The sequence below is a fragment of the Delphinapterus leucas genome, chromosome 1 (genome assembly GCF_059928025.1).
Source record: "Delphinapterus leucas isolate spDelLeu-1000000601 "Yukka" chromosome 1, BTC_Dleu_Yukka2, whole genome shotgun sequence".
NCBI classification, from domain to species: Eukaryota; Metazoa; Chordata; class Mammalia; order Artiodactyla; family Monodontidae; genus Delphinapterus; species Delphinapterus leucas.
This window is the reverse complement of record NC_143129.1, coordinates 64,591,332-64,617,770: the sequence shown is the minus strand read 5'-3', so window position 1 is coordinate 64,617,770 and position 26,439 is coordinate 64,591,332. Positions and strand designations below refer to the sequence as shown.

The 26,439-nt window shown below is 34.6% G+C and overlaps 1 protein-coding gene across 1 annotated transcript in view; it reads left to right on the top strand.

Moving 5' to 3' along the window:
- Positions 1-263: 263 nt before the first annotated feature.
- The window catches only part of MROH9 (maestro heat like repeat family member 9), a 68,615-nt gene continuing 42,439 nt past the window's right edge, over positions 264-26,439 (top strand). The window contains exons 1-6 of the mRNA XM_022560135.2: positions 264-301; positions 6,659-6,794; positions 7,366-7,452; positions 9,427-9,531; positions 17,868-18,003; positions 26,206-26,330. Of these exons, the coding sequence (XP_022415843.2) occupies positions 279-301; positions 6,659-6,794; positions 7,366-7,452; positions 9,427-9,531; positions 17,868-18,003; positions 26,206-26,330 (612 nt within the window). The 5' untranslated portion in view covers positions 264-278. The remainder of the gene's footprint in view (positions 302-6,658; positions 6,795-7,365; positions 7,453-9,426; positions 9,532-17,867; positions 18,004-26,205; positions 26,331-26,439) is intronic.

Genomic DNA, 26,439 nt, shown 5'->3' with positions numbered 1-26,439 from the left:
TTATATAAGCACAGTGGTTGGCTGTAAAAGGCCAGCATTTAATGTCATGCATAGGTTTAAATTACAGTTTGTCTGGTCTCATCACTTCTATAAACCCTTGGGCTTATATTTCAAGTCCAATTTGGTCCCTTTGGTTTCTGTAAAAGACAGAATTACACATGATGTTATGAGCCCCACAGGTCTGTCATCATTGATTCTTTTCTCTCTCCTGGTACTTACAGGCGCAAACAGCTGCCAGCCTATGGGATGCATACTCAGGCCTGTTAAGTAATCAAGCCATGATCCTGGCCATGAACTCCAGGTATAATAAGTTTTAATGCTTTCATATCACTGATTGAATACCTTTTTAAAAATGTAATAAATACATATCAAAAATATGAGAAATAAAATGTTACTCCAAATTCCACCACCCTAATTCAGCAACTATTAGCTCTTTCTCATGTTCTTTTAAATCTTTCTGTATTGCAGGAATAGGCAGATTATTTAACTACTGCAGAATCATAAGCAGGTTGCACATTCAATTTTCTATACTAATTTTCATTTTTGCTTTGTCTTAATTTTTAATTTCTCTGTAAAATCATATTTTCATTTTAATGGCAATGGAATATTCCAAAATTTTGACATTTTCTAAATTATATTATATTTTACCAACATTATGATAATCATCCTGGTACGTAAAAGATTGTATCTGCTCTGAACTACTTCCTTGAAATACCATTCTGAAAGTGAGGTTCCTGATTTAGGTGATAGGCAACCAAGAAAATGCCCTGCTGTGGGGGAATCCTCATTGGTCAACAACTCCAGCCCTGCCTGTATAGATTCACCAGCACGGTCTGTGAGGTGTCACTTCCTGTAGGCTGATCTCACCAATGACCCAGAATGGCAGGACAAATAACTCCAATGGGTGACTTCAGCTTGAGGGATTGCCATCAGCCAAGCTGAACCCTCCTTGGAACTTGTTGCAGTCCAAGACTCTTCCTACCCTATTCCTCCTTCCTTCCTTCTCTTGGAAATCTCTTGTACTTCTAATCCTGTATTGGCATCTGCTTCCCCTGAACCCAAAGTAATGCAGATGAGATGAACCTTCTTAGAGCTTTTGATTGTGTCAACTTGTTTTCCAGAAGAACTGCACTTATTAATAAGTGTTTTGTCAAAGCCTAGTCACCTAGAAGATACATGTATACATAGATCCATATAAACAAAATTTGGCATACTGTATTATTTTACAGGGTTCATGGAAAGGCAGTCCCTGGATTAGAATCCCCTTCTCCATATTTTAATTTTTTGGTCTACTTAAATGTCCTAAAAATCCCCCACCTAATAGTTTTTCCTTTATCCTTTAAAATTTGTTATAGATTTTGCTTTTCATATTTCAACGAAGTATAATTTGGTACATAAAGATTTACATGTGTTATACCTTCATATATACTTGTATAATTTAATAATATAAATAACTTTTATTTGTTACTATTAAACTCATAATAGCTTACTTATTTTTTTGACTAATTTAGTCTTTATTAATTATTATTTAGTTTCTGCTTACTCTTTTGCTTGTCTTTTTTTTGTTGCTGTTATTGGAGTATAGTCAATTTACAATGTTGTGTTAGTTTCAGGTGTACAGTAAAGTGAATCAGTTACACATATATCTACTCTTTTTTAGATTCTTTTCCCATATAGGCCACTAGAGATTATTGAGTAGATTTCCCTGTGCTATACAGTAGGTCCTTATTAGTTATCTATTTTATATATAGTAGTGTGTATCTGTCAATCCCAATCTTCCAATTTATCCCCTCCCCCCTACCCCCCGGTAACCATAAGTTTGTTCTCTACATCTGTAACTCTATTTCTGTTTTGTAGATAAGTTCATTTGTACACATTTTTAGATTCCACATGTAAACAATATCACATGGTATTTGTCTCTCTTTGACTGACTTCACTCAGTATGACAATCTCTAGGTCTGTTGATGTCACTGCAAATGGCATTATTTCATTCTTTTTTATGGCTGAGTAATATTCCATTGTATATACATACCACACCTTCTTTATCCATTCATCTGTCAATGGACATTCAGGTTGCTTCCATGTCCTGGCTATTTTAACTAGTGCTGCAATGAACACTGGGGTGCATATATCCTTTTGAACCATGTTTTTTCTCCAGATATATGCCCAGGATTGGGATTGCTGGATCATATGGTAGCTCTATTTTTAGTTTTTTAAGGAACGTCCACACTGTTCTCCATAGTTGCTGTATCAATTTACATTCCTACCAACAGTGTAGGAGGGTTCCCTTTTCCCCACACCCTCTCCAGCATATATTGTTTCTAGATTTTTTGATGATGGGCATTCTGATTGGTGTGAGGTGATACTTTATTGGAGTTTTGATTTGCATTTCTCTAATAATTAGTGATGTTGAGCAGCTTTTCATGTGCTTTTTAGCTATCTGTAAGTCTTCTTTGGTGAGATGTCTATTTAGATCTTCTGCCTATTTTTTTGATTGGGTTGTTTGTTTTTCTGATATTGAGCTGCATGAGATGTTTGTATATTTTGGAGATTAATCCCATGTCAGCTGCTTCATTTGCAAATATTTTCTCCCTTTATGAGGGTTGTCTTTTCATTTTGTTTATGGTTTCCTTTGCTGTGGAAAAGCTAAGTTTAATTAGGTCCCATTTGTTCATTTTTGTTTTTATTTTCATTACTCTAGGAGGTATATTGAAAAAGATCTTGCTATGATTTATGTCAAAGAGTTTTCTATGTTTTCCTCTAAGAGTTTTGCAGTATCCAGCCTTTTAGGCTTATAGTATCCATTTAGGCCTTTAATCCATTTTGAGTTTATTTTTGTGTGTGGTGTTAGGGAGTGTTCTAATTTCATTCTTTTACATGGAGCTGTCCAGTTTTCCCAGGACAGCTTATTGAAGAGACTGTCTTTTCTCCATTGTATATTCTTGCCCCCTTTGTCATAGATTAGGTGACCATGGGTGCATGGTTTTATCTCTGTACTTTCTATCCTGTTCCATTGATCTATATTTCTGTTTTGTGCCAGTATCATACTGCTTTGATGACTGTAGCTTTGTAGTATAGTCTGAAGTCATGGAGCCTGATTCCTCCAGCTCCATTCTTCTTTCTCAGGATTGCTTTGGCTTTTGTGGTCTTTATGTTTCCATACAAATTGTAAAATGTTTTGTTCTAATTCTGTGAAAAATGCCATTGGTAATTTGATAAGGATTGCATTGAATCTGTAGATTGCTTTGGGTAGTGTAGTAATTTTCACAATATTGATTCTTCCAATCTGAGAACATGTTATATCTCTCCATCTGTTTGTGTCATCTTTGATTTCTTTCATTAGTATCTTATAGTTTTCTGAGTACAGGTCTTTTACCTCCTTAGGTAGGTTTATTCCTAGGTATTTTAGTCTTTTTGATGTGATAGTAAATGGGATTATTTCTTTGATTTCTCTTTCTGATCTTTCATTGTTAGTGCATAGGAATGCAAGAGATTTCTGTGCATTAATTTTGTATCCTGCAACTTTACCAGATTCCTTGATGAGCTCTAGTAGTTTTCTGGTAACATCTTTAGGATTCTCTATGTATAGTATCATGTCATCTGCAAACAGTGACAGTTTTACTTCTTCTTTTCCAATTTGTATTCCTTTTATTTCTTTTTCTTCTCTGATTGCCATGGCTAGGACTTCCAAAACTATGTTGAATAATAGTGGTGAGAGTGGACATCCTTGTCTTGTTCCTGATCTTAGAAGAAATGCTTTCAGTGTTTCACCATTGAGAATGATGTTTGCTGTGTGTTTGTCATGTATGGCCTTTATTATGTTGAGGTAGGTTCCCTCCATGCTCACTTACTGGAGAGTTTTTATCATAAGTGGGTGTTGAATTTTGTCAAAAACATTTTCTGCATCTATTGAGATATTATATCATTTTTATTCTTCAATTTATCGATGTCATGTCTCACACTGATTGATTTGCAGATATTGAAGAATCCTTGCATCCCTGGGATAAATCCCACTTACCTGATCATGGTGTGTGATCCTTTTAATGTGTTGTTGGATTCGGTATGCTAGTATTTTGTTGAGGATTTTTGCATCTATCTATTTTCATCAGTGATATTGGCCTGTCATTTTCTTTTTTGTGATATCTTTATCTGGTTTTGGTGTCAGGGTGATGATGGTGTCATAGAATGAGCTTGGGAGTGTTCATTCCTCTGTAATTTTTTGGAAGAGTTTCAAAAGGATAGGTGTTAACTCTTCTCTAAATATATGATAGAATTTGCCTGTGAAGCCATCTGGTCCTAGACTTGTGCTTGGTCTATTCATATTTTCTCTTTCTTCCTGGTTCAGTCTTGGAAGGTTGTACCTTTCTAAGAATTTGTCCATTTCTTCTAGGTTGTCCATTTTATTGGCATATAGTTGCTTGTAGTAGTCTCCTATGATTTCTTATCTTTTAAATCTTTTTTTAAACTTGCCATTATACTATTATGTCTCCTTTTCCTTTTTTTTCATAATGCATTTATTTTGCTTATGTCCTTCATGTCTTTGATTGTATTTTTAGTCCTTTTAAAATCTTAAGTTATATGTTTAGTTTATTATTTTTTCCCTCATTTTAAATAAGAAAAATATCTTGACAGTATTTAAGTACTTTGAATTTTCTAATTTTTAAAATAGACTTCTCATTGTGATTTGAGAATGAAATATATATCCTTTTATATTTTGAAACTTTCTATGGCTAAGTATATGGTAAATATTTGTCAGCATTCCATGATTATCTGAAAAGATAATCCTTGTTATCTCAATTAATACAATTTATACCTCCTTATTAATTATATTAAAGGTCTCTCCTTTTGCACAATTTTTATTTTTATCTACCATATACTAATAATTGAATGCTTAATCATCTCCTATATCTGTGTGTCTATTTCTCCTTATATCTTTAATAATATAATAATTTTTCATAAAATTATTATATATATTAATAATTCTGTTTAATAATTTTTCAATTTTGTTTCTATGTGGTTTGAGAGCTTTTGTATTAATAACTATGTCTTTTATTATTTTATAATAATTGCATATATCTCCCTTAATACTCTTTCATTTGTATTAGACTTGTATCATATTGATATAGCCCTCCTGATTTATTTTTGATCATGTTTAATATAATTTTCCCATGCTTTTATTAGGAGGCATCGACTTTCCTTTATTTAATTGTGATTCTTGAAATTATACTTGTAAAAATTTTGCTTACTGATCTTATATAATACTTATTGCTTCATAATAGGAAGAAATAAAACATTTTCAAGAAATATTTTAGTACATTTGGCTTACCTCTACTTCTCACTTCACTCTAATATCTGAAAAAACATTTCACTCAAAAATTTAACAAAAGCATACAGTAATTTGTGAGGGATGCTTATTCTTTCTTCTCAAGTTTCTTTCTATACCACCTGGTTATATATCTTGGAATATAAGAAAGGTTTCACACTGCCATTCTTATTTCCAAGATGTCATTTTTTGTAAAACACATTAGTAATTTAATACTTGTTCTTTTGAAAAATCAATTACATGTAGCCCAAAAAACAATGTATACTTGCTGATAACTGCCAATGTTGACCTATATATTTATATTGGACTTTCTTTAGTATCACCGATATCTGACTCTCAGCATTCTTCACACGTAAAATGTGAAGATTCTTTAGTCCATCAGCAGTTATGAATGGCATCAGAGTATCACACTACTTTCCTAATCCTTGTTCATGACATGGACCATTTTAGCATTTTTAGGACTGGCAATATGATTTCAAAGTACATTAAAAGACAGTATTTTCTATTTTATCAAAATATTAATTTTGCATTTTTCTAAACAAAATCATATATCTCTAGAAACCTACAACTGAAAATACTACTGGAAGCTTTTGATAGGTAGCTGTTCAGAGTCTGAAAATCCATTGGAGCCCATGAATAAGTCAAATCAATCTTCTCAAGATTTGAAAATTATCTAATATAATCCAAGAAATGCCGTTTCAAACAATGGATATCAGATATTTAGGTCTTCTTCTCCAGTAGAGGAAAAAGATTCTGAGTTCAGCACAAGATTTCCTACCTTAACAACTATATTACCATCTTTTTTAAAAAAATTATTTTTAACACAAAAAAATCAGGAGGCACTGTTATCCAGAGGTCACACTTATTGAAGGAACAATAACTGTGTCACAACTTATCTTTTTAGCTGCTGATGGGAAGGTTTCTTTTGCCATAAATTGGAAGATGTATCCCAATATCAGAAACATTAAATGTAAGAAACATAGTATCATGGACTAGAGAAAATGTGGCATTAATATATTTCAACTACCTAAATCTCAGCATGGCTTTACGGGCTTGGCTGGGTAGGTAACCACCCTTTACATTATTATGTCTATGCAGAAATATATTATGAACTCTAAATAACAGATTATAAATGATTTTTACCAAAAAATATGATTCCTTTATAGTTAAAGCACCATTGTTATTTTCACACTAATATTTAAAACCCATGTTATATAAAGCCAAAAGTTGGGCCTCATTTTCTAGTACACTGTCTCTTAAACTAAGAAAAAACCACTAAAGTTAGGTTGTATCTGTTCTTTTCTCAATTTAATAATTATACCTTTTTCTTGTCAGCTTTGTGGATCCCTTATTGCAATATGAAACTCAACTGAAGATAGTAGAGTTGTCCTTTAAAATGGCATTTGCTATACCAAGTCTTGACAAAGTGAAAGAAATTGGGAAGAATGAGGATGACCAAGAGGACCTGGAGGTAAGACTTGCTTCCTTTAGTCATAATGAGACATCGTCATGCACCACAGCAATCCCACAGAAAGTCTGTCCAAAAGTTGTAATCTTTGTTTTCTCCTTCATTCTCTTTAGATATAATAGATAAACAGCATATTCTAGCACTAATCTCTATCCCTGGACTCCTTGTGAATTCTATAACCCATGGGATTTAAAGGATTGTATAGGATCTATAGGAACAAAAGGGTGAAGGGATTTTGGTTAATTTGTTTGACAAAAACAGCAAGTTTACTGACAAGTGTTGCAAAGAAGGAAACAGGAGCTAAGAAAAGTGGAAGTAGGAAGAATCCTGTAGTAAGATCAGCAACATCTGTGGTTTTTATTTCTCAGCATAGCTACACAGTTCACTTGCCCCGCAAGGTATTAAAGCAATTCATGGCATATTGTATTGAATGAGGTCTCATCTCCAGAGCTACCTCTCTCCTTTCTTACCTTCAGTTTATGGGGAGAACTCAGGACCCCAGGATGCAAAACTACAGGCGTTGGTAAAATTTTATCTAAGGCAGGCTGGCTGGTTGTGCAAATTTGTTTTTCAGAATTTATACCGAACTATTTTAAACATATTTGAGGACACTCTTCTGATCTTAGTGTCTAAAGACCTCTACAAACTGCAAATCTTAAAGGTAAAGGGAAAATAAGTAGTCTCATTTTCTTGTCATAAATCTAAAGGGTATACTATATTTTACTTATTATTTACCATTTGCCATACTTACATCTCCTTCAAGTGTTTGGCAGCTGAAAATTTTTCTTTACCTTTCAGAATGTGTCATTATCTCCCAAATAAAATCACTTTCTTTTATTTGAATTACAGAGACACAATTTTAAGAAGCCAATTTTGGGAGAATGGCAACAGACACTTAAGAAGCCAAGGGTTATGTAGCAGTGTAAGAGTAAACACAATACAGGGTAGCAGAACATACGATGATTGGCCTAAACCACCTTCAGGTCCACCTAACAATGAGCCATATTTTGATAATATCTATATGCATGTTCTTCCCTAACAACCCTGGGCTAGGGAATCCCATGAGCATCCTATCTTCATGGACACCATAGTATCAAAGGAAGTTCTAATAACCATCCATAACCCTACTTTTCACATCCAAGATTTCACTGTGTTTTTAATGTGCTGGGCAGAGACAGAGACTGATCTGGACATTTTATGACCTTTAATTTTGCATTTTTAACATGATGGCATCAGGAGGAAGCTGTCTGAAAATACTGAGAAACTACATTTACTTACTGTACCATGAGAATCATGGGATTTGCAAATCATAAAATACATTCAAGGAAAGAAGCAGAACTGGTATATATGAAGATTAGGAGAAATGGGAGGGGATAATAAAATATACTGAGGTAACTTGTGCCTAATTTTAGCCAAATATTTTCCATGCATTTAAAACATTTTAACCTCACAATCCTGTAAATTGGTTATTACCCCATTATTACAACCCTCTCCCCATGTGTGCTCTTTCTACCACCCTAGGCTGCTTATTGAGGATTTACTCTATGTCAGGCACTAAGCTGAATACTTAATATATGGGTTTTTTAATTTAATCCTTAAAATAACCCTATGAGAAAGTTAAAATTACTTCTCTCATTTGCAGATAAGGAAATGGAAGCAGAGAGAGGAGAAATAATATGTGAGCATCTAATGAGTAGAGGATCTACTCTAACTTGGGAGCCTGTTACTTAAACACCTTGTTCTTATACCTACCACATCTAGAAACTCCCCTGATCCTCAAAAAGAGGTGACCCTCACTCCTGGAAAAGGAATAGGCTGAGCCCCGTGAGATTTAGAGACTCTTCTGCCCTAGGAAACAAACTTCAGAACAGTTTTACACAATGGGAGCAAGAGAAGGGGATGAGATTTGGCCAACCATTGGCATAAATACTAAGGACTCCAACAATCTGTCTTAAGAAGTCTACTAATGGTGGTTAACATGTAAGGCATATGCAGTCTTCTTCCTTCCCCAAGATTGTAAATATGTCCCTGCATCTGAGGATTTAGAATAGGTAGAAGCTACAGCAAGACAGACCATATTTAGCAATGAATCAAAATTAGCAAGAACTTTCTCATCGAGCTGGCTCCAGGAATATACTCTAAACCATGAGTCAGAAAATATCTGGATGGTAAATTTACAGAGGCAATTCTGGGATAAAATGACATTTCAGGATCAAATAACATTTGATTCTTTTTTAAAACTGCAAATCAGATCTTATGGCTTAGAAAAAAAGAGAGAATATGTATTTTGAAAGAAAAAGAGAAGGAGAAGCAGCTGGTGATAATCAGCCTCATAGCCTCATGTTAAACTTTTCATGATGCCTGGCAAAGTGACTGTTATAGTGGATATTAGTAAATACTTATTGGATAGAATTAAATAAAATAAAACCCAGGTGTAGCTATATGGCAGATGAAGTATTATACTAGACAGTAATATACCAGCTTATTGTCATATTTTTAAAATAAATATAGGATAGGTGTGAAACCATTGGGAGGACATGGGGAACCTTGACTTGGTGAAGGTGGTGATCAGAAGAAAGGGACCTGTGGAAATGGAAACACCATGGCTCTAGGATAGTTCTTGTGTTTTCAACAGGAAATGGCTGTGTGGATGAGTGAAGATAATTTGTACATGCAGGAGAGAGCCATGGTGATCATCAGCAGAGTGCTAAGCTTTGCATCCAGGAAAGTCAAGGGATATGTAAGTCACAGAGTAATCATGCCACGTGCTTCTGAAGACTGCACTTCCTCAGTGCTGCTTTCCAAGTCTTGGGTCTAGAGAGTGTTAGACGCCTGCTTTGTATTATCATACTAGTAGGTTGGGATACTGGGAAAGGAATTAATATCCTACATGACTTTATGTCAGTTAGAGCAGAGTTTCTCAATTGATTAAGATGCCTCATGCTTTCCACAAACAGTATGAGTGTGTCAAAACCAGGCTTTTGCTGACTCTCTGGATTCTCCTCTTTGGACCACAATCAATGTTATTTGTAAACTTATAAATTCTTCCATCCTTACTTTCCTTCTTATTTCTCTTTTTCCTAGAATATTTTTAAACCACCATTTATTTTAAATGTATAACAAGTAATTCTTGAGTACTTTCATTGTAAAACATGCTAAAGACATAGCAGAAGTCCTTCTTTACTATCCTCTCCATCCCAATCTCATCCCTAGCCAGGTCTGTGTGATGTGTGTCCTGCCAAACAGCTATGTACACATACAAATATACAGGCACACGGATAGACATAGATTTGTTACTTAGTTTTTCTTTACTAAAGTTACATCATATTTACATATGGTTCTGCAATTTTATTTTTTCACTGAACAGTATGCCCAACAGATACTTTCATAGATTTGCTTCATTATTTTCACTACAGCTTATATCTTATAGTGTTGATGTATTATGATCTACTTAACTATTCTTCAGTTGATGAACATTGAGGTATATTGTGGGTTTTTCTGCTTCAAACAATACAAAAATGTTCATCCTTTTGCATGTATGTATGTACTTAGAAATGCTAAGAAAAATAACAGGCCAAAAAGTATGAATAGGTTAAAACATAGTAATGCACAATTGTCCCTCATTCTGCATTCCTGTGAATATTAGAGTGCCCGTTTCCTCAACCTTCACAAACCTGGATATTATCAGACTTTTTAACTATTGCCTTTCAGATGGGGAACAAATAGGTATCTCATAATTGCCAATATTTACTGAGGTTTTCTATATTTTGAATAACACTATTGCCTGCCTTCTAAGAAGCCTCAGACTATCTCTGAACATTTTTCTCTCTTATGGATACTGTGTTTTCAGTCTCTGTTCCATAACTCACCCTTCACTGTGATTTTTAAACATACTCTACTAATTTTATATCTGATTGCTTAAATCAGTTCAGGAGTTCAGTATAAGGGGGTGAGAAACATGCATTTGTGACACTATCTTCATGTATCCATTTCTAATACTTGTACAGTCTCTAGACATATTGAGACGAAAAGCCTAAATCAGCCTTATAACATAGCTGAATTTTTATTATTTTATTTAAAATAAACTTTGGGAGATAAACCCATGCACTTATGGTCACCTAATCTATGACAAAGGAAGCCAGAATATAAAATGGAGCAAAGATACCCTCTTCAATAAGTGGTTCTGGGAAAACTGGACAGCCACATGTAAAAGAATGAAATTAGAACACTCCCTAACACCACACACAAAAATAAACTCAAAATTGATTAAACACCTAAATGTAAGGCCAGACACTATAAAACTCTTAGAGGAAAACACAGGCAGAACACTCTATGACATAAATCGCAGCAAGATCTTTTTTGACCCACCTCCTAGAGTAATGAAAATAAAAACAAAAATAAACAAATGGGACCTAATTAAACCTAAAAGCTTTTGCACAGCAAAGGAAACCATAAACAAGATTAGAAGACAACCCACAGAATGGGAGAAAATATTTGCCAACGAAGCAACTGACAAAGGATTAATCTCCAAAATATACAAACAGCTCATGCAGCTCAATATCAAAAAAAACAAACAACTCAATCAAAAAATGGGCATAAGACCTAAATAGACATTTCTCCAAAGAAGACATACAGATGGCCAACAAACACATGAAAAAATGCTCAACATCACTAATCATTAGAAAAATGCAGATCAAAACTACAATGAGGTATCACCTCACACAGATTACAATGGCCATGATCAAAAAAATCTAGAAACAATAAATGCTGGAGAGGGTGCGGAGAAAAGAGAAACCTCAGGCATTGCTGGTGGGAATGTAAATTGATACAGCCACTATGGAGAACAGTATGGAGATTCCTTAAAAAACTAAAAATAGAACTACCGTATGATCCAGCAATCCCACTACTGGGCATATACCCTGAGAAAACCATAATTCAAAAAGTCACATGCACCCCAATGTTCACTGCAGCACTATTTACAATAGCCAGGACATGGAAGCAACCTAAATGTCCATCAACGGAGGAATGGATAAAGAAGATGTGGTATATATATATACAATGGAATGTTACTCAGCCATAAAAAGGATTGAATTTGTGTTATTTGTAGAGACATGGATGGACCTAGAGACTGTCATACAGAGTGAAGTGAGTCAGAAAGAGAAAAACAAATATCATATATTAACACGTATATGTGGAATCTGAAAAAAAAAGCAGAAATAGAGACACAGACGTAGAGAACAAATGTATGGATTCCAAAGCGGAAAGGGGGGTGGGATGAATTGGGAGACTGAGATTGACATATATACACTATTTATACTATGTATAAAATACATAACTAATGAGAACCTACTACATAGCACAGGGAACTCTACTCAGTGCTCTGTGGTGACCTAAATGAGAAGGAAATCCAAAAAAGGGGGGATAATTGTATACATATAGCTGATTCACTTTGCTGTACAGTATAAACTAACACAATATTGTGAAACAACTATACTCCAATAAAAATTTAAAAAAAGAAAGTGAGAAAAAGCCAAAAACTAAATAAATAAAATAAGCTTTGGAACATAATACAATTTACTTACATGGAAAATACAGTCCATGACGTTCTTTGCATCATGCTAATTCCCCATCTCAGTGTCCAAAAGAGAGACTGAGTGGCTTGTTTTAAATATTCTGGTACTTTGGCCTGGGAAGTCAGTCTCCCTCTATTTCTGAGATGGTTTGGAATGTTCATTCACATGGACACAAAATTTTGCAAGTGAGGCTTGAGATTAAGTGTAGTTCAACACTCCAGTCTGTTTTCTGTATAGTTCCTAACATGTTTTATATATTCAGCAAGCATTTGATGGAGACTATTCACACGCTTCTCTTTGCACTTCAATACACATATATATTTTCTATTTATATATCTGGTGTATATTTATATACTAAATATATACTATATGTGTGTATAAATATATATATATCTACTAGTGAGTTCCACTCAGGTAGCAGGTATGACATTTGGGGGTTTCATCTTCTGCTATCACCTCTACTCTCTTTCAATTACAGATGTAAAGTTCATTCTCCCCAGCACATAGCCCACCCTTCAACTGTGAAACAATAAATGTGTAAATTCATATGTACAGCAGAAGGCTCTCATAAATCGTTGAGGGTTCCTAAGCTATAACTGAGACCTTTGAGAAGCCAAGTGGTTAACGTATTCCTCTGTTCTGCAATGCTTGCTGAATGCCAGCAGGTGGAAGCACACCAGCATTTTCCAGAAGGTGGGAACTAAGCTAGCCTCAACCGGCTTATCACAGTCATGGAAGCATAAACCTTTACTAAGTTAATTTTCTCTTTAAAATAAGATAATTAAGATAATTATCTTATAAAGATAATATAATTATCCTCTGAAGATAATTAAGTCAGTGAAATTAATGGAGATGGGGGAAAAAATATATAAAACAATCAAAAATATTATTAATAAATTAAAAGCTAAACTACCCACAAGCAAGGTCTGTATATCTCTATATCTGACACACTGTAAATAATAAATGAAGATTTGTTCTGCCATTCTCTAACTAAACGTAGCTACCTATTCTGTTCTCAGGTTCTGGCCATTCACTGGATAAAAACTATTTTCTTCATAAATTACCCTAGTCTATGTCTTCCAGACTCTGAGAGGCCCTTGTCCTATTGAACAATACTTTCATTTGTATTCTACCAGAATTTAAAGTGGTATTCCTCTTATATGACCTGTGTGCCCATCAGGATGAAGAAACTGCTACACTCAAAGAATATTTGTCCTTTCAATTAAACTGTTAATTTCCAAACAGGTGAAGAAATGTGAGCTAAACATGTCATATTATCTCATTAACAGATTTTTCCTAGGTTTGTTCCTTTGGCACATCAGCATTTAAAAGACAGGTGGAAGATTTCAAGTCAAAGCTAACAGATTGTCCACATGTCTATCTCCTCCCCCTCCACAAAATGATAGTAATAAAATTTGTTAAATGTTGCCATTGCAACAAAGAGAATTAGTAACGGGTTCTCAGTGGGCTAGTGATGTCAGAAAACTTCGGCATGACAGAATAGATAGAAGATGGTAACTGATAAAGTCTGGCAGGGGAAGCTGAAAGGCAGGGGCATGTGAACATCAGAATGGAGGACAGCTGAAAAGGGAGAGAGTATCCCTATGGAACCCTGAAGAGTCTGGAACTATGGAAGCCCAAGTAATGATGAAGAGTGGGAGGCAAAGGAAAGCTGAAGAGATACACATGCACTGAAAAGACTCATAGAAAGTTTATACAGAAGGATCTATAGTGCCTCCCATCCCTGTTTACACACACACTCTATATTCCACAGGGACATGAGTCCACTGGTAGGTAAAATTTGAGGACATTTTTCTCTAAACAACTGTAAATTCCCTGAAACGATCATCTTGGTTCTGTTGTTTAGATACACTTCAGCATGACCCCAGCCTACCCACCCAACTACTCTAAAGCCAAGCCCACCAGTTGACAAGCCTTGGTCAAAATCCCACCAGTGGCATCACGTTCTTACATATGACTAGACAACCAAGAATTTGCCAGACATTTGAGAAAACCCTCCAAATACAAACACAAAAGAGATAGCCCCAAAACCCTCCAAATACAAGAGATAGCCCCAGGTAAATAAAGAGAACAAAAATGATTATCAAAAATAGATAATTCTGAGTACAGATGAGAATTTAGTCTCAAAAGGAGTAGAGAGGACATATTTATATGCCAAAAGGAAATATAACTAAAAATGAGTATGGCCTATGCACTGATTCATCACAGCAGGAATAGATAGGCAATGTCCCAAAGTGATATTAGAACTAAAGTAGAAGTCCATTGTTTAGAGGTGTACCGTTGACTTCCAAAAGAAGCAGCTAAAAAACTTAGAAGTGGTTGCTTCTGGAATTTAGCACCTAAAACTGTCATAATTGTTAAGATAAGGAACTGGAGAGGCCAGATGTACACAGAAGAAGGAATCCAGTAAGAAAGGGTCAGAAAACTAAGCAGGAGCACTTAGACTTAGGAACAAATACAGAGAAGCTACTTTTCTCCAGGTCTTAACTCTCTCCTTCTTTCAGCACTTTAGATAGATTTTCTAAAAAAGCAGGACTATACTGTAGTAATGTTCCCAAAGTCTTGTGTTTGAGGGAGTGTGACTTGGTTGGCACACTTCTGAAGGGACTGTGCAGGGCATCATCAGTGTGCCCCATGGTTCACACAGCTTTATTCCTCTCTTGGCCTGTTCTAAGTCAGGTCTCCCCTCCTCCTCAAACACGCTATGCAATCTAGACATGGCCACAGCTACTCTGCTAGAGACACACATCCAGACAGACCCTATCTGGCAACATTAGCAGCTTCCTTTACAAAGACACCTGCTAAGAGTTACACATCCACAAGTTCATGAGAAGGGATAATCAGAGAGAACGCTCAAGGCAAAAACTATAACACAATAAAACTTTAAAACCAATCCTCTGTAAATGGTCCCCAGGTTCAGTGAGCTAAGCTGTGAGAAGTACTCCCCTGGTTCTAGGTTCTTTCGCTATAAAGGTCTTTGCCATAGACATCTTTGTAGCATAACTAATTGGCCGTAAGGCACTTTTTTCATAAAAGATAAAATAACGAAAAATAAAAGGGGGACATTATAAAGGTCATAATGAAACATGAAAAATTAATAACAAAATTAAAAAGGCTTTCTTGAGAAATACAATTTAAATATTTACATACAATTTAAATATATTTAAATTGTGTGTAAATTCGTGGCAATCCTGCCAAATAACTGATTTTATTTTGTGGTTGTACTTAAGCACTTGTCTTTGAAGTCTTTCATTCATAATATGTTTTTTGCTTTTTGATTCATCTCCTCATTCAGCATGATAGTTTTTCTTTTTTGCTAAAACTTCTTCCTTCATTTCATCCTTCATTCCAAATACCAGGATGCATATTTCTAACTGAGCTTTGTATTGCATTATAAAAACCTCTGCACTGTGTTTTGTTCTTGGCATCTTGCTACATGTCTGTTCATAGATGTTCCATAGTTCTATGGGAAATGTGGATTCAACTCTGCACCTCTGAGACCCTTAGCCTCTTTCTCCTCCAATGTAGTATGCTTCAAAATAAGAAACCAGCTCTTGGGGCAAATCATTGTCATCTCTCAGCTCAATAAAGCCATCAATAAAATGGCTAACTGAAAGAAAGTCTAACTCGTTTCAACCAGTTAAAACCAAAGTGTCAAACCAAACAGTCTACTAGTTATTTTATCTTTCACAGCAAAATTGCCTTACAGACAATTAGTCATGTATTAAAAGGGTTTGCAGCAAAAATGCTTGTGGCAAAGATGTTTATGGCAGAGAAGCTTGTGGCAAAATACTGGACACATACTCATACTCCTCCATCATGCACAACAGAGAAACAGAACACCTTCCCCTTTTTCTTAAACCCATAATGCAAAGGTGGTTCTTAAAACCTTGCCATTTGATAGAAAAAGAAATCTGGAATGCACACCAAAAGAAGAGAATAGCCAGGGGAAAATAAAATACTTCTTCCTAGGGCCTAGAATAAATAGCAACCCCTACTGTCTGCTTCTAGATTCTTCTAAGTCATAGGACTCCTAAAATAGGGGGAGCCGCAGGTACCCTTACAAAGAAATATAGGCAGAAAGAATCCAAGGAAGACATCCACAGAAGCAGATTATCTTCCCTTCGTCTACTAAGACCATCACTCTCAACAACCTAATTCAGTCATATCCTTGGCCCATGACCTAGGTCACCTCACATTCTTCGTCAGGAATGATTCCGTATGTGTGTGTGTGTGTCTGTGTCTGTGTGTAAGACTGAGACAGGCAGACAGACAGAGAGATGTGAGTGGGTCAAGCAACAAGAGAGGCAAGGATAAGGGTATATAAGAGTAATACAAAGAAAGAGAAACAGGTCTTGGGATCTCCCTGGAAGGTTGACTTGAACTCTAACTTTTAGCACCAAAGCATCTACCTAGGAAAAGTAATCATTTGTCTTAGAGATAAGAAGATTCTGCAGGCCTACTAGTTTAGCAAACCTACATGTGGGAAGAGTCCTTTTTGTTTAAAGAAAATTGGTAATAATTCTTATACCTTCACAAAAGCAAAATGTCTCTTCCATCTCTCCTTTCTTCTTTTATGTGTCTACTCCTCTCTCTATTTGCATTTGATCTGGCTAAACAAATCAGTCAAGGTAAAAACCTAAATATTTGAGAAGCCTATGTGTCAAGGAAGTTGTGTGTGTGTAGGGGGAGAATATATAAATGTTCTGGCAGTAGGTTTGATACCAGAAGCAAATGTTTTGAGTTTTTTAAAAAAGTAATTTCCCGGGCTTCCCTGGTGGTGCAGTTGTTGAGAGTCCGCCTGCCGATGCAGGGGACATGGGTTCGTGCCCCGGTCCGGGAGGATGCCACATGCCGCGGAGCGGCTGGGCTCGTGAGCCATGGCCGCTGGGCCTGCGCGTCCGGAGCCTGTGCTCCGCAACGGGAGAGGCCACAGCGGTGAGAGGCCTGCATACCAAAAAAAAAAAAAAAAAAAATTAATTTCCCTGGGAAGAATCAGAGCAATTCTTGGAAGAAAAGTTTTCTTCAGTGACTTACAGAGTCATCTGAAGTGTTCTCCAGTGACTTACAGAGTCATCTAAAGTGTTTCATACATGGAGAAGGAAGCATGAAAGTTTTTGGATATTGACTCCCCCACCCCAGTATCCTAAGAATTTTATACCTACAAATAGCTACCTAAAATATAGACAGGAAACTAACGTTAGTTGAGTCTCTATTATTGCCAAGCACTTTGCTAGGAACTTTCTTTTTTGTCATAAATGTTACCCCCTTAGTTCCTACAATAACTGTTACAAGGTAACATTTGTTATATGCATTTCATAGATGAGAAAATTGAGGCTCAGTAACAGAGTGAGGATTTTAATACAGATTTTGCGAACTCTGAAGCTCAACTCTAACCGTAGTCTGATACATACATCAGACACAAACATTTAATGTTGACCATGCATAGCAAATACATTTTTCTACTTTGTTTTTTCACTAGACAAGTGCTGATGTTCCATGTTTGGGTGTCCTGGCAGCAGAACTGTCTCTTTTGTGTTCCCATGCTGATCCCTCGATCACACAACAAGCATCCTTGGGAATGTATCACCTCCTCTGTATTGCAAAGTGTCAGAATGGTAAGAAAGATTCATCTTTTCTAAGGGTTACTAATAATCTGTTCCTAATTATTATACTTGTGGGTCCCAAGGGGGCTCTACGTCTGTAGATTTCAAAATCCTGCCCCAAGATCTATAGCTTCACTTTTTAAAATGTATTTTTAAATCTTTTTTAGAATTATTTTTATAATGTTATAGTTGGTTCTTCAATGTCTATAACATACTATATTTAGATTAGTGTTGGGTGTTAATGGTGGGAACAGGAATGCTGGGTGGAGGCAGAGAAGAGAGGAAGAAAAATTACCAATGGGACTTTTTAAAAAGAGGCATACTTTTTCTCTGTAATGGAGTATCAAATAGAATACTCAGATTCTTGCTTCAATGGTGGGGAAAAATTAGCCCAAGACCTAAATAAATGCTGCTCTCGTCTGCCTAACAAAGCATAAGAGCAAGGCCTTATGGTATCAAACTATTTCCAAATACTTTAACAGAGAATAGATTTACTATCCCATAATAAACAACTATTTAAAGATTATATATACTAATTGTTCTCAAGTCATTGGACATCAGATAACAAAGGAAATGATTCCTAATGAGATGGGAACAAATGAACAAATAAGGCAGAGTCTACAACTGACTGAGTTTACAACCTAGAGTAAGTTTCTACGCTGCAGCCCAGAAAGGAGTAACCCAAGAGTCTCACCAAGTTGAAGAGACAGAATTGGGAATCCAGATAGATCAAGATATTTAGAGTTCACAGGGCAAAGCGCCAGAAAGGAGTGCACAAAGAGAGAGCTCCAGAGATGTGCAGAGAGCCCTTTAACTATTTGGCTATGTAAGGATCAGAGCACACATGTGAGGAAACTACCTGAGGCTTGCAGGGGAGAGGGTGGGGGTAACACCCAAAATGGTTAAAGGATCCACTGAATCCCAAAAGACTGGAAATGGTGCCTATGCCTATAAACTAGAATTTAAAACTTCATAATTCATAAGTAATGAAGCAGAGTACAAAGAGATTTTGTCTCATCAAGAGGAAAAAATTATCCCTGAATTATTTTAGTGCCACTTAACAAAAGTTAAAAACAAGACCTAAAATTATCAACTGATCTCCAAATACTTTAATTGCTTATCAGAAAAAGCTCAAGCTTACTTCTAGGAATACAAAAATTCCATCATTTAACAAGTTAAAATGAACAGTTTGGACAAGTTAAAATTAACAATGTCTGACATGCAATAAAAAATTACTAGGCATGCAAAGAAACAAAATACAACCCACAATAAAAAGTAGAATGAATAAAAACTGACCCAGAAATAACACAGATGATAGAATTAGTAGAGACATTAAAACAATTATTATAACATATTCCATTTAGTTAATGAGTTAGAGAAAAAGATGAACATGTTAATGAGAGACAAAGAAAAGTCTCTAAAAGACCCAAATTAAACCTCAGGAGATGAAAACTACAATATCTGAGCTGAAAAACACTCTGGCAGGGATTAACGGTATAATCTTTTTTATTGAGGTATAGCTGATTTACAATATAGACAATATACATTTATAATAGGTGTACAGCATAATGATTCAGTATTTATACAGATTTTACTCCATTAAAAGTTATTACAAGATAATGGCTATAATTCCTTGTGCCATTAATATTTCCTTGTTGTTTCTCTTTTATACATAGTAGTTTGTATCTCTTAATCCCATATGCCTAATTTGCCCATCCCCTCTTCCTTCTCCACTTTGGTAACCACTAGTTTGTTTTCTATATCTGTGAGTCTGTTTCCATTTTGCATATACATTCATTTGCATTTTTAAATTTTTTAGATTCCACATATAAGTGATATCATATGGTATTTGTCTTCCTCTGTCTGACTTATTTCATTAAGCATAATATTCTCTAGGTCCATCCATTTTGCTGAAAATGGCAGAATTTCATTCTTTTTTATGGATGAGTTTTATATATCTAGATAGATAGATAGAAGATATATCACATCTTCTTTATACATTCAACTGTTTATGGGCACTTGGGTTGCTTCCATTTCTTGGCTATTGTAAACAGTGCTGCTATAAACATAGGAATGCATGTACTTTTTCAAATTAGTGTTTTCATTTTTTCTTCATTTTACTTTACTGGATATATACCCAGGAGTGGAATTGCTGGATCATATGGTAGTTCTATTTTTAGTTTTTTGAGGAACATCCACAGTGTTTTCCATAGTGGATGCACCAATTTACATTCCCACCAACACTGTACAAAGGTTTCCTTTTCTCCATACTCTCTCCAACATTTGTTATTTGTAGACATTTTCATGATAGCCATTCTGACAGGTGTGAGGTGACATCTTATTGTTTTTTTGACTTGTATTTCTCTAATAATTAGTGATGCTGAGAATCTCTTCATGTGCAACAGTGTAATCTTAAAAGGAGCTGAGGCTGGGAGGGGGGGAACATTTCATTCAGAGTAAAGGTAAGGTAAGGATTATAGCAAATTTCTCATGAGACAATGCAAGCTATAGGCAATGAAGCAACCTCGTAATGTACTGAAAGAAAAAGCTGTCAATCTAGAATTCTTTAACCAGCAAAAGTGGTACTCTTTCAAAAGCAAAAGTGAAATAAAGACTTTTTAGATATACAAGAGCTGGTAGAATTTATCACTAGCATATCTGCAGTATGAAAAATATTTTATGAAATTATTCAAGAAAAAAATGATGTCAGATGAAAATCTAGGTCTACATAAAGGAATAAGGAGCATTGGATTGCAACTATGAAGGAAAATATTAAAATTTTCTTCCCTACTTTTTAAATCTCTTTAAAGGAGAATCAACTATTTAAAGCAAACAAACAAACAAAAACAATGTAAGAGCTAAATATGTGACAACAATATCACGGAGGTTTGAAAGAGCGTGAAATATGAGGTTCTTACCCATAAATTCATAAATTATCACTTCAAAGTAAACTGTGATAAGTTAAAGATGTATAATATAAATCCTAAAGGAACTACTTAGCTAATATAACGAAGAGTTTTATATAATAAGCCAAAATGGAGATAAAATAGAATCATAAAAAATACTTAATAAAAATAGACAAAAAAAGGAGAAAAGTATAAAGAAAAACAGATGGAAAGCAAAAAGTAAAATGAAGACTTAAATCCACTCATAATATATATAAATGCTCTAAGTATCTCCAATGAAAAGGCAGAGATTATCACACTGGATAAAGAGCAAGACTCAACTATATGCTGCCTATGAGAAATCTACCTTAAATGTAAAGACAAATAGAACACAAGTTAAAAGTTGGAAAATGATATAACATGCTAACACTAGTCAAAAGAAAGCTGAAATGACCATATCAATATAAAAAAATACACACATTTCAGAGCAAAGAATGTTTCCAGGGAAAAAGAGGGTCATTTCATAATGCTAAAGGGGTCAATTAATTAAGAAGACATAATCCAAAACACTTATGTACTTGAAAACAAAACATACTAAAATAATCAAAATACATTAAACAAAAGCTGATAGGACTACTATGAGAAACAGATCTACAATTACAATCAGAGAATTCAATACCACTTTTTCAATAAACTATTACACAAAAAATCAATAAGGATACAGACTGAACCAGCTAGATCTAACTGACATTTATAGAACACTCTACCAAAAATGGAAAAATAAACATTCTGTTCAAGAAAAAAACAGAAAATTTACCAAAATAAACCATATTATAGACCATAAGACAAGCTTCAAGAAATCAACAGGTAGTTAAGTCATACAAAATATGACGAAAACAGAGTTAAATTAGAAATCAAAAACTGAATTAACACCATACAGAAAAATAAACTCAAAACGGATTAAAGATCTAAATGTAAGACCAGATACTATAAAGCTCTTAGAGGAAAACATATGCAGAATACCCTTTGACATAAATCGCAACAATATCTTTTATCTGTCTCCTATAGTAATAGATATAAAAACAAAAATAAACAAATGGGACCTAATTAAACTTAAAATCTTTTGTACAGCAAAGGAAACCATAAACAAAACAAAAAGACAACCCACAGAATGGAAGAAAATATTTGCAAACAATGCGGATGACAAGGGATTAATCTCAAAATTTATATACAGCTCATGCAGCTCAATATCAAAGAAAACAAACAACCCAATCAAAAACTAGGCAAAAGACGATACAGATGGCCAACAGGCATATGAAAAGATGCTCAACATCACTAATTATTAGAGAAATGGAACTCAAAACTACAATGAGATATCACCTCACACCAGTCAGAATGGCCATCATCAAAAAATCTACAAATAATAAATGCTGGAGAGAGTGTGAAGAATAGGGAACCCTCCTACACTGTTGCTGGGAATGTAGATTGGTACAGCCACTGTGGAGAACAATATGGAGGTTCCTTAAAAAACTAAAAATAGAGCTACCATATGATCCAGCAATCCCACTCCTGGGCACATATCTGGAGAAAACCATGATTTGAAAGGATACATGCATCCCAATGTTCATTTCAGTGCTGTTTATAATAGCCAAGACATGGAAGCAACCTAAATGTCCATCAACAGATGAATGGATAAAGAAGATGTGGTACATATATACAGTGGAATATCGCCCATTAAAAAGAATGAAATAATGCCATTTGCAGCAACATGGATGGACATAGAGATTGTCATACTAAGTGAAGTAAGACAGAGAAAGACAAATATCATATATCACTTGTATGCAGAATCTAAGAAAAAAATGATACACAAATGAACTTATTTACAAAACAGAAACAGATTCACAGACTTAGAGAATGAACTTATGGTTACCAGTGGGGAAGGGTGGGGAGGAAGGATAGACTGGGAGTTTGGGATTGACATATACACATTGCTATATTTAAAATAGTCAACAAGGACCTACTTCATAGCAAAGGGAACTCTGCTCAATATTCTGTAATAAACTAAATGGGAAAAGAACTTGAAAAACAATAGATACTTGTATATGTATAATTGAATCACTTTCCTGTACACCTGAAACTAACAAAAGATCGTAAATCAACTATACGCCAATGTAAAATGAAATTTTTTTAGATTTTAAACAAGTTAAAAATAAATAGTAGTGGGGAAAGGATTTATTCAAGTTAAACTTTTATCAACTTTTTAATAAATGGAAACTCTGGAGATAAATTTTTAAATTTTAAAAGAAAAAAAGATATCTGAAAATTCAAAATATTTGGAAGCTAGATAACCTGTTTCTAAATAACAAATGTGTCAAAAAGGAGAAATAAGGGAAATTTAAAGCATTTTGAACTAAATGAAAATGGAAATATAAAATTTCAAAATTTATGGAATACAGCTAAACAAGATTCCAGAGGGGAAATTCTTAGCACCATATGCCTACATTAGAATAGAGAAAAGTTCTTAAATCAATGACCTTAGCTTCTGCCTTAAGAAAGTAGAGAAAGAAGAGCTAATAAAACCAGAAGTAAGAAGATGAGAGGAAATGATAAAGACCAGAACAAAACCCAATAAAACTAGAAAGCGGAAAAATCTTAAGGGAGCAATGAAGCCAAAAGCAAATTCTCTGAGAAGATCAGGGGAGAAATAAGAGAAAAGACACAAATTACCAATATAAGGAATGAGAGAAATAATATCACTAAAGATTCTATGGGTATTAACAGAATAAAAAGTGATATTATGAACAACTTTAGGCCAATAAATTTGACAAGTTAAGCAGACAAATTGAAAGACACAAATTACCAAAGCTCACTCAAAAAGAAACAGATAATCTGAATATTCTGTATCTAGCAAAGAAGTTGAGTTTGTAGTTTAAATCTTCTGCAAAGTCCAGATCCACAGAGAAAACTCCAGACTGAAATGATCTATCAAACATTTATGAAAGAAATTATACTAATTCTATACAAATTCTTCCAGAAATGTGAGGATGAGGGAATACTTGCCAACTCATTCTATGAGGCTGGCATTTTTCCAAAACCAAAATCACACAAAGACATTACAAGAAAAATAAATACAAAAAACTACAGACCAATGTCCCTCAAGAACACTGATGAAAAAATTTAATCAAGCTTAGCAAATCAAACAGTACACTAAATAAAAAGAATAATATACCATGGCTATGTGGAATTTATCCAGAAGTGCAATGTCAATTTAACCTTTTGAAAATCAACCAATGTAACATACCACATCAACAGATGAAAAAAATAACCATATGATTATTTCAGTAGATACAGAAAAAGTACTTGACAAAATTCAACATCCATTCCTAATAAAAACTCTCAGAAAATTAGGAATAGAAAGGAAACTTCCTCTATCTGCTAAAGTACATCTATGAAAAATCTACACCTAACATCATACTTAATGGTGGAATACTGAATGATTTCCCCAAAAGACCTGGAAAAAGACAAGGATGTGCACTGTCATTATTTCTGTTCAACATTGCTTTGGATAGAATAGAATAAAGAGTCCAGAAATAGATCCACACACGTATGGTCAACTGATTTTCGACAAAGGTTCAAAGGCAATTCAGTGGAGAAGGGATAAACTTCAATACACATTGTTGGAAAAACTGGTGATTTGTATGCAAAAAAAGAACTTTGATATATATCTCATAAATGCATAAAAGCTAATTCAAAATGGATCATAGGACTACACGTAAAACCTAAAACTATGAAACTAGAAAAAATCTTTGTACCTTGGATTAGGCAAAGATTTCTTAAATATAACACCAAAAGCATGACCCATAAATGAAAAAAAATGATAAATTAAGTACCTCTGCTCTTTGAAAGACACTTAAGAGATAAGCCACAGACAGTGAGAAAATATTTGCAAATTACATATCTGATAGAAGAATTGCATTCATTATTTTAAAGGAACACTCAAAACTCAGTAAAAAAAAAAAAAAAAGCAAGCAACCAAATTAAAACAATAATAGTAGATTTGAGTAGTCATTTCACTAAAGAAGCACAGATGGCAAGGATGCACATCAAAGGATGATCAATATACAGTCATAAAAGAAAGGTAAATTAAAACTGCAATGAGACACCACTGTACTCCAGTTAAAATGTCTAAAATTGAAAAGACTGACCATACAATGCGTTATTAAAGGTGTGAAGCAACTGGAACTCTCATACATTGCTAGAGGGAATGTGAAGTGATACAACAGCTTTGGAAAGTAATTTGCCAGTATCCTAAAAAGTCAAACACACATCTACCATATGATCCAGTCATTCCACAGCTTAGTGTTTACCTAAGAGAAATGAAAGCAAATATCTATTCAAAGACTTGTACATGAATGTTGATAGCACCTTTATTTGTAATAGCCAAAAACTGGAAACAACCCAAATGTCTACCAAAAGGTGAATGAATAAGCAGACGATGGTATATATGTACAATGGAATAGTATCCATCACTACGACTACTGATACAAGAAAAAACATGGATGGATTGCAAATAATTTTGCTAAATGAAAGATTCCAAACAACAAAAGAGTATATACTAAATGGTTCCACTTATATAAAACTGGAAAGCACAAACTTGACAGAATGTAGATCAGTGCCTGCCTTTGAATCAGGGAGTGGGATCTGGGAGCAGGTTTGATCAATTACAAAAGGACATGATGAAACTTTTGGAGGGAATAAATCTTTTTTTATTGCAGTGATGTTTATGGGCACATACATATATAATAACTTACCAAAGTAGACACTTTAACTATGTTGCATATTGGTTATATCTCTATAAAGCTGTTAGCAAACAAGCAAAGTCATTTAAAACCTACCTTCTCTAGAACAAAAGACATCTGCACCTGAAGCTTATGTTGAGGGCTTTTCTCTTTCTTGCTGTATCACTCCCCTAGCTCTTTGCAAAATGCCTCCAAGTCTGCTCTTTTACCAATAGACACCCCAACTTAGCAGTAGCTCTTCCATTGCACTGAACAATGCATTTGATGGCCTAAATGTACTTGATATTTGGTCAACTTATTAAAATTATCTATGTCCTTTATTCATATTTCAAAGAGGCCTCTCTTAAACACTTTTTAAACTCTGGGTCAATGTAGTCATAGTATTTTATGTGATTAAACTGTTAGCAGAGAGTTAAACATTCAGAAACTTTAGACTTCCAGAATTGGGCAGGAAGAGGAAATTGGAAATAGCAATGTTATAGAGGAACCAGTGATCAAATAAAAACCTTAAACTCTTTTCCTTAATACAGCGGATATTGCAAAAAATAAAAGTACAAAGTATGATAAGCCTGGAAGTCATTGCTTCCTGCCTTCTCCCTCTGATATAGAATTTCTACCCAAGATCTTGCAAAGAGACAAAAGTAAAATTGCTCAGGTAACTTAGCCCCCACTTTATCCTATGGCTTTTGTTTCATGTGTATTATTACTGGTAACTTATTTCAACAAAATTTATATTTTTAATAGATTTTTTTCTGTTTTATTTA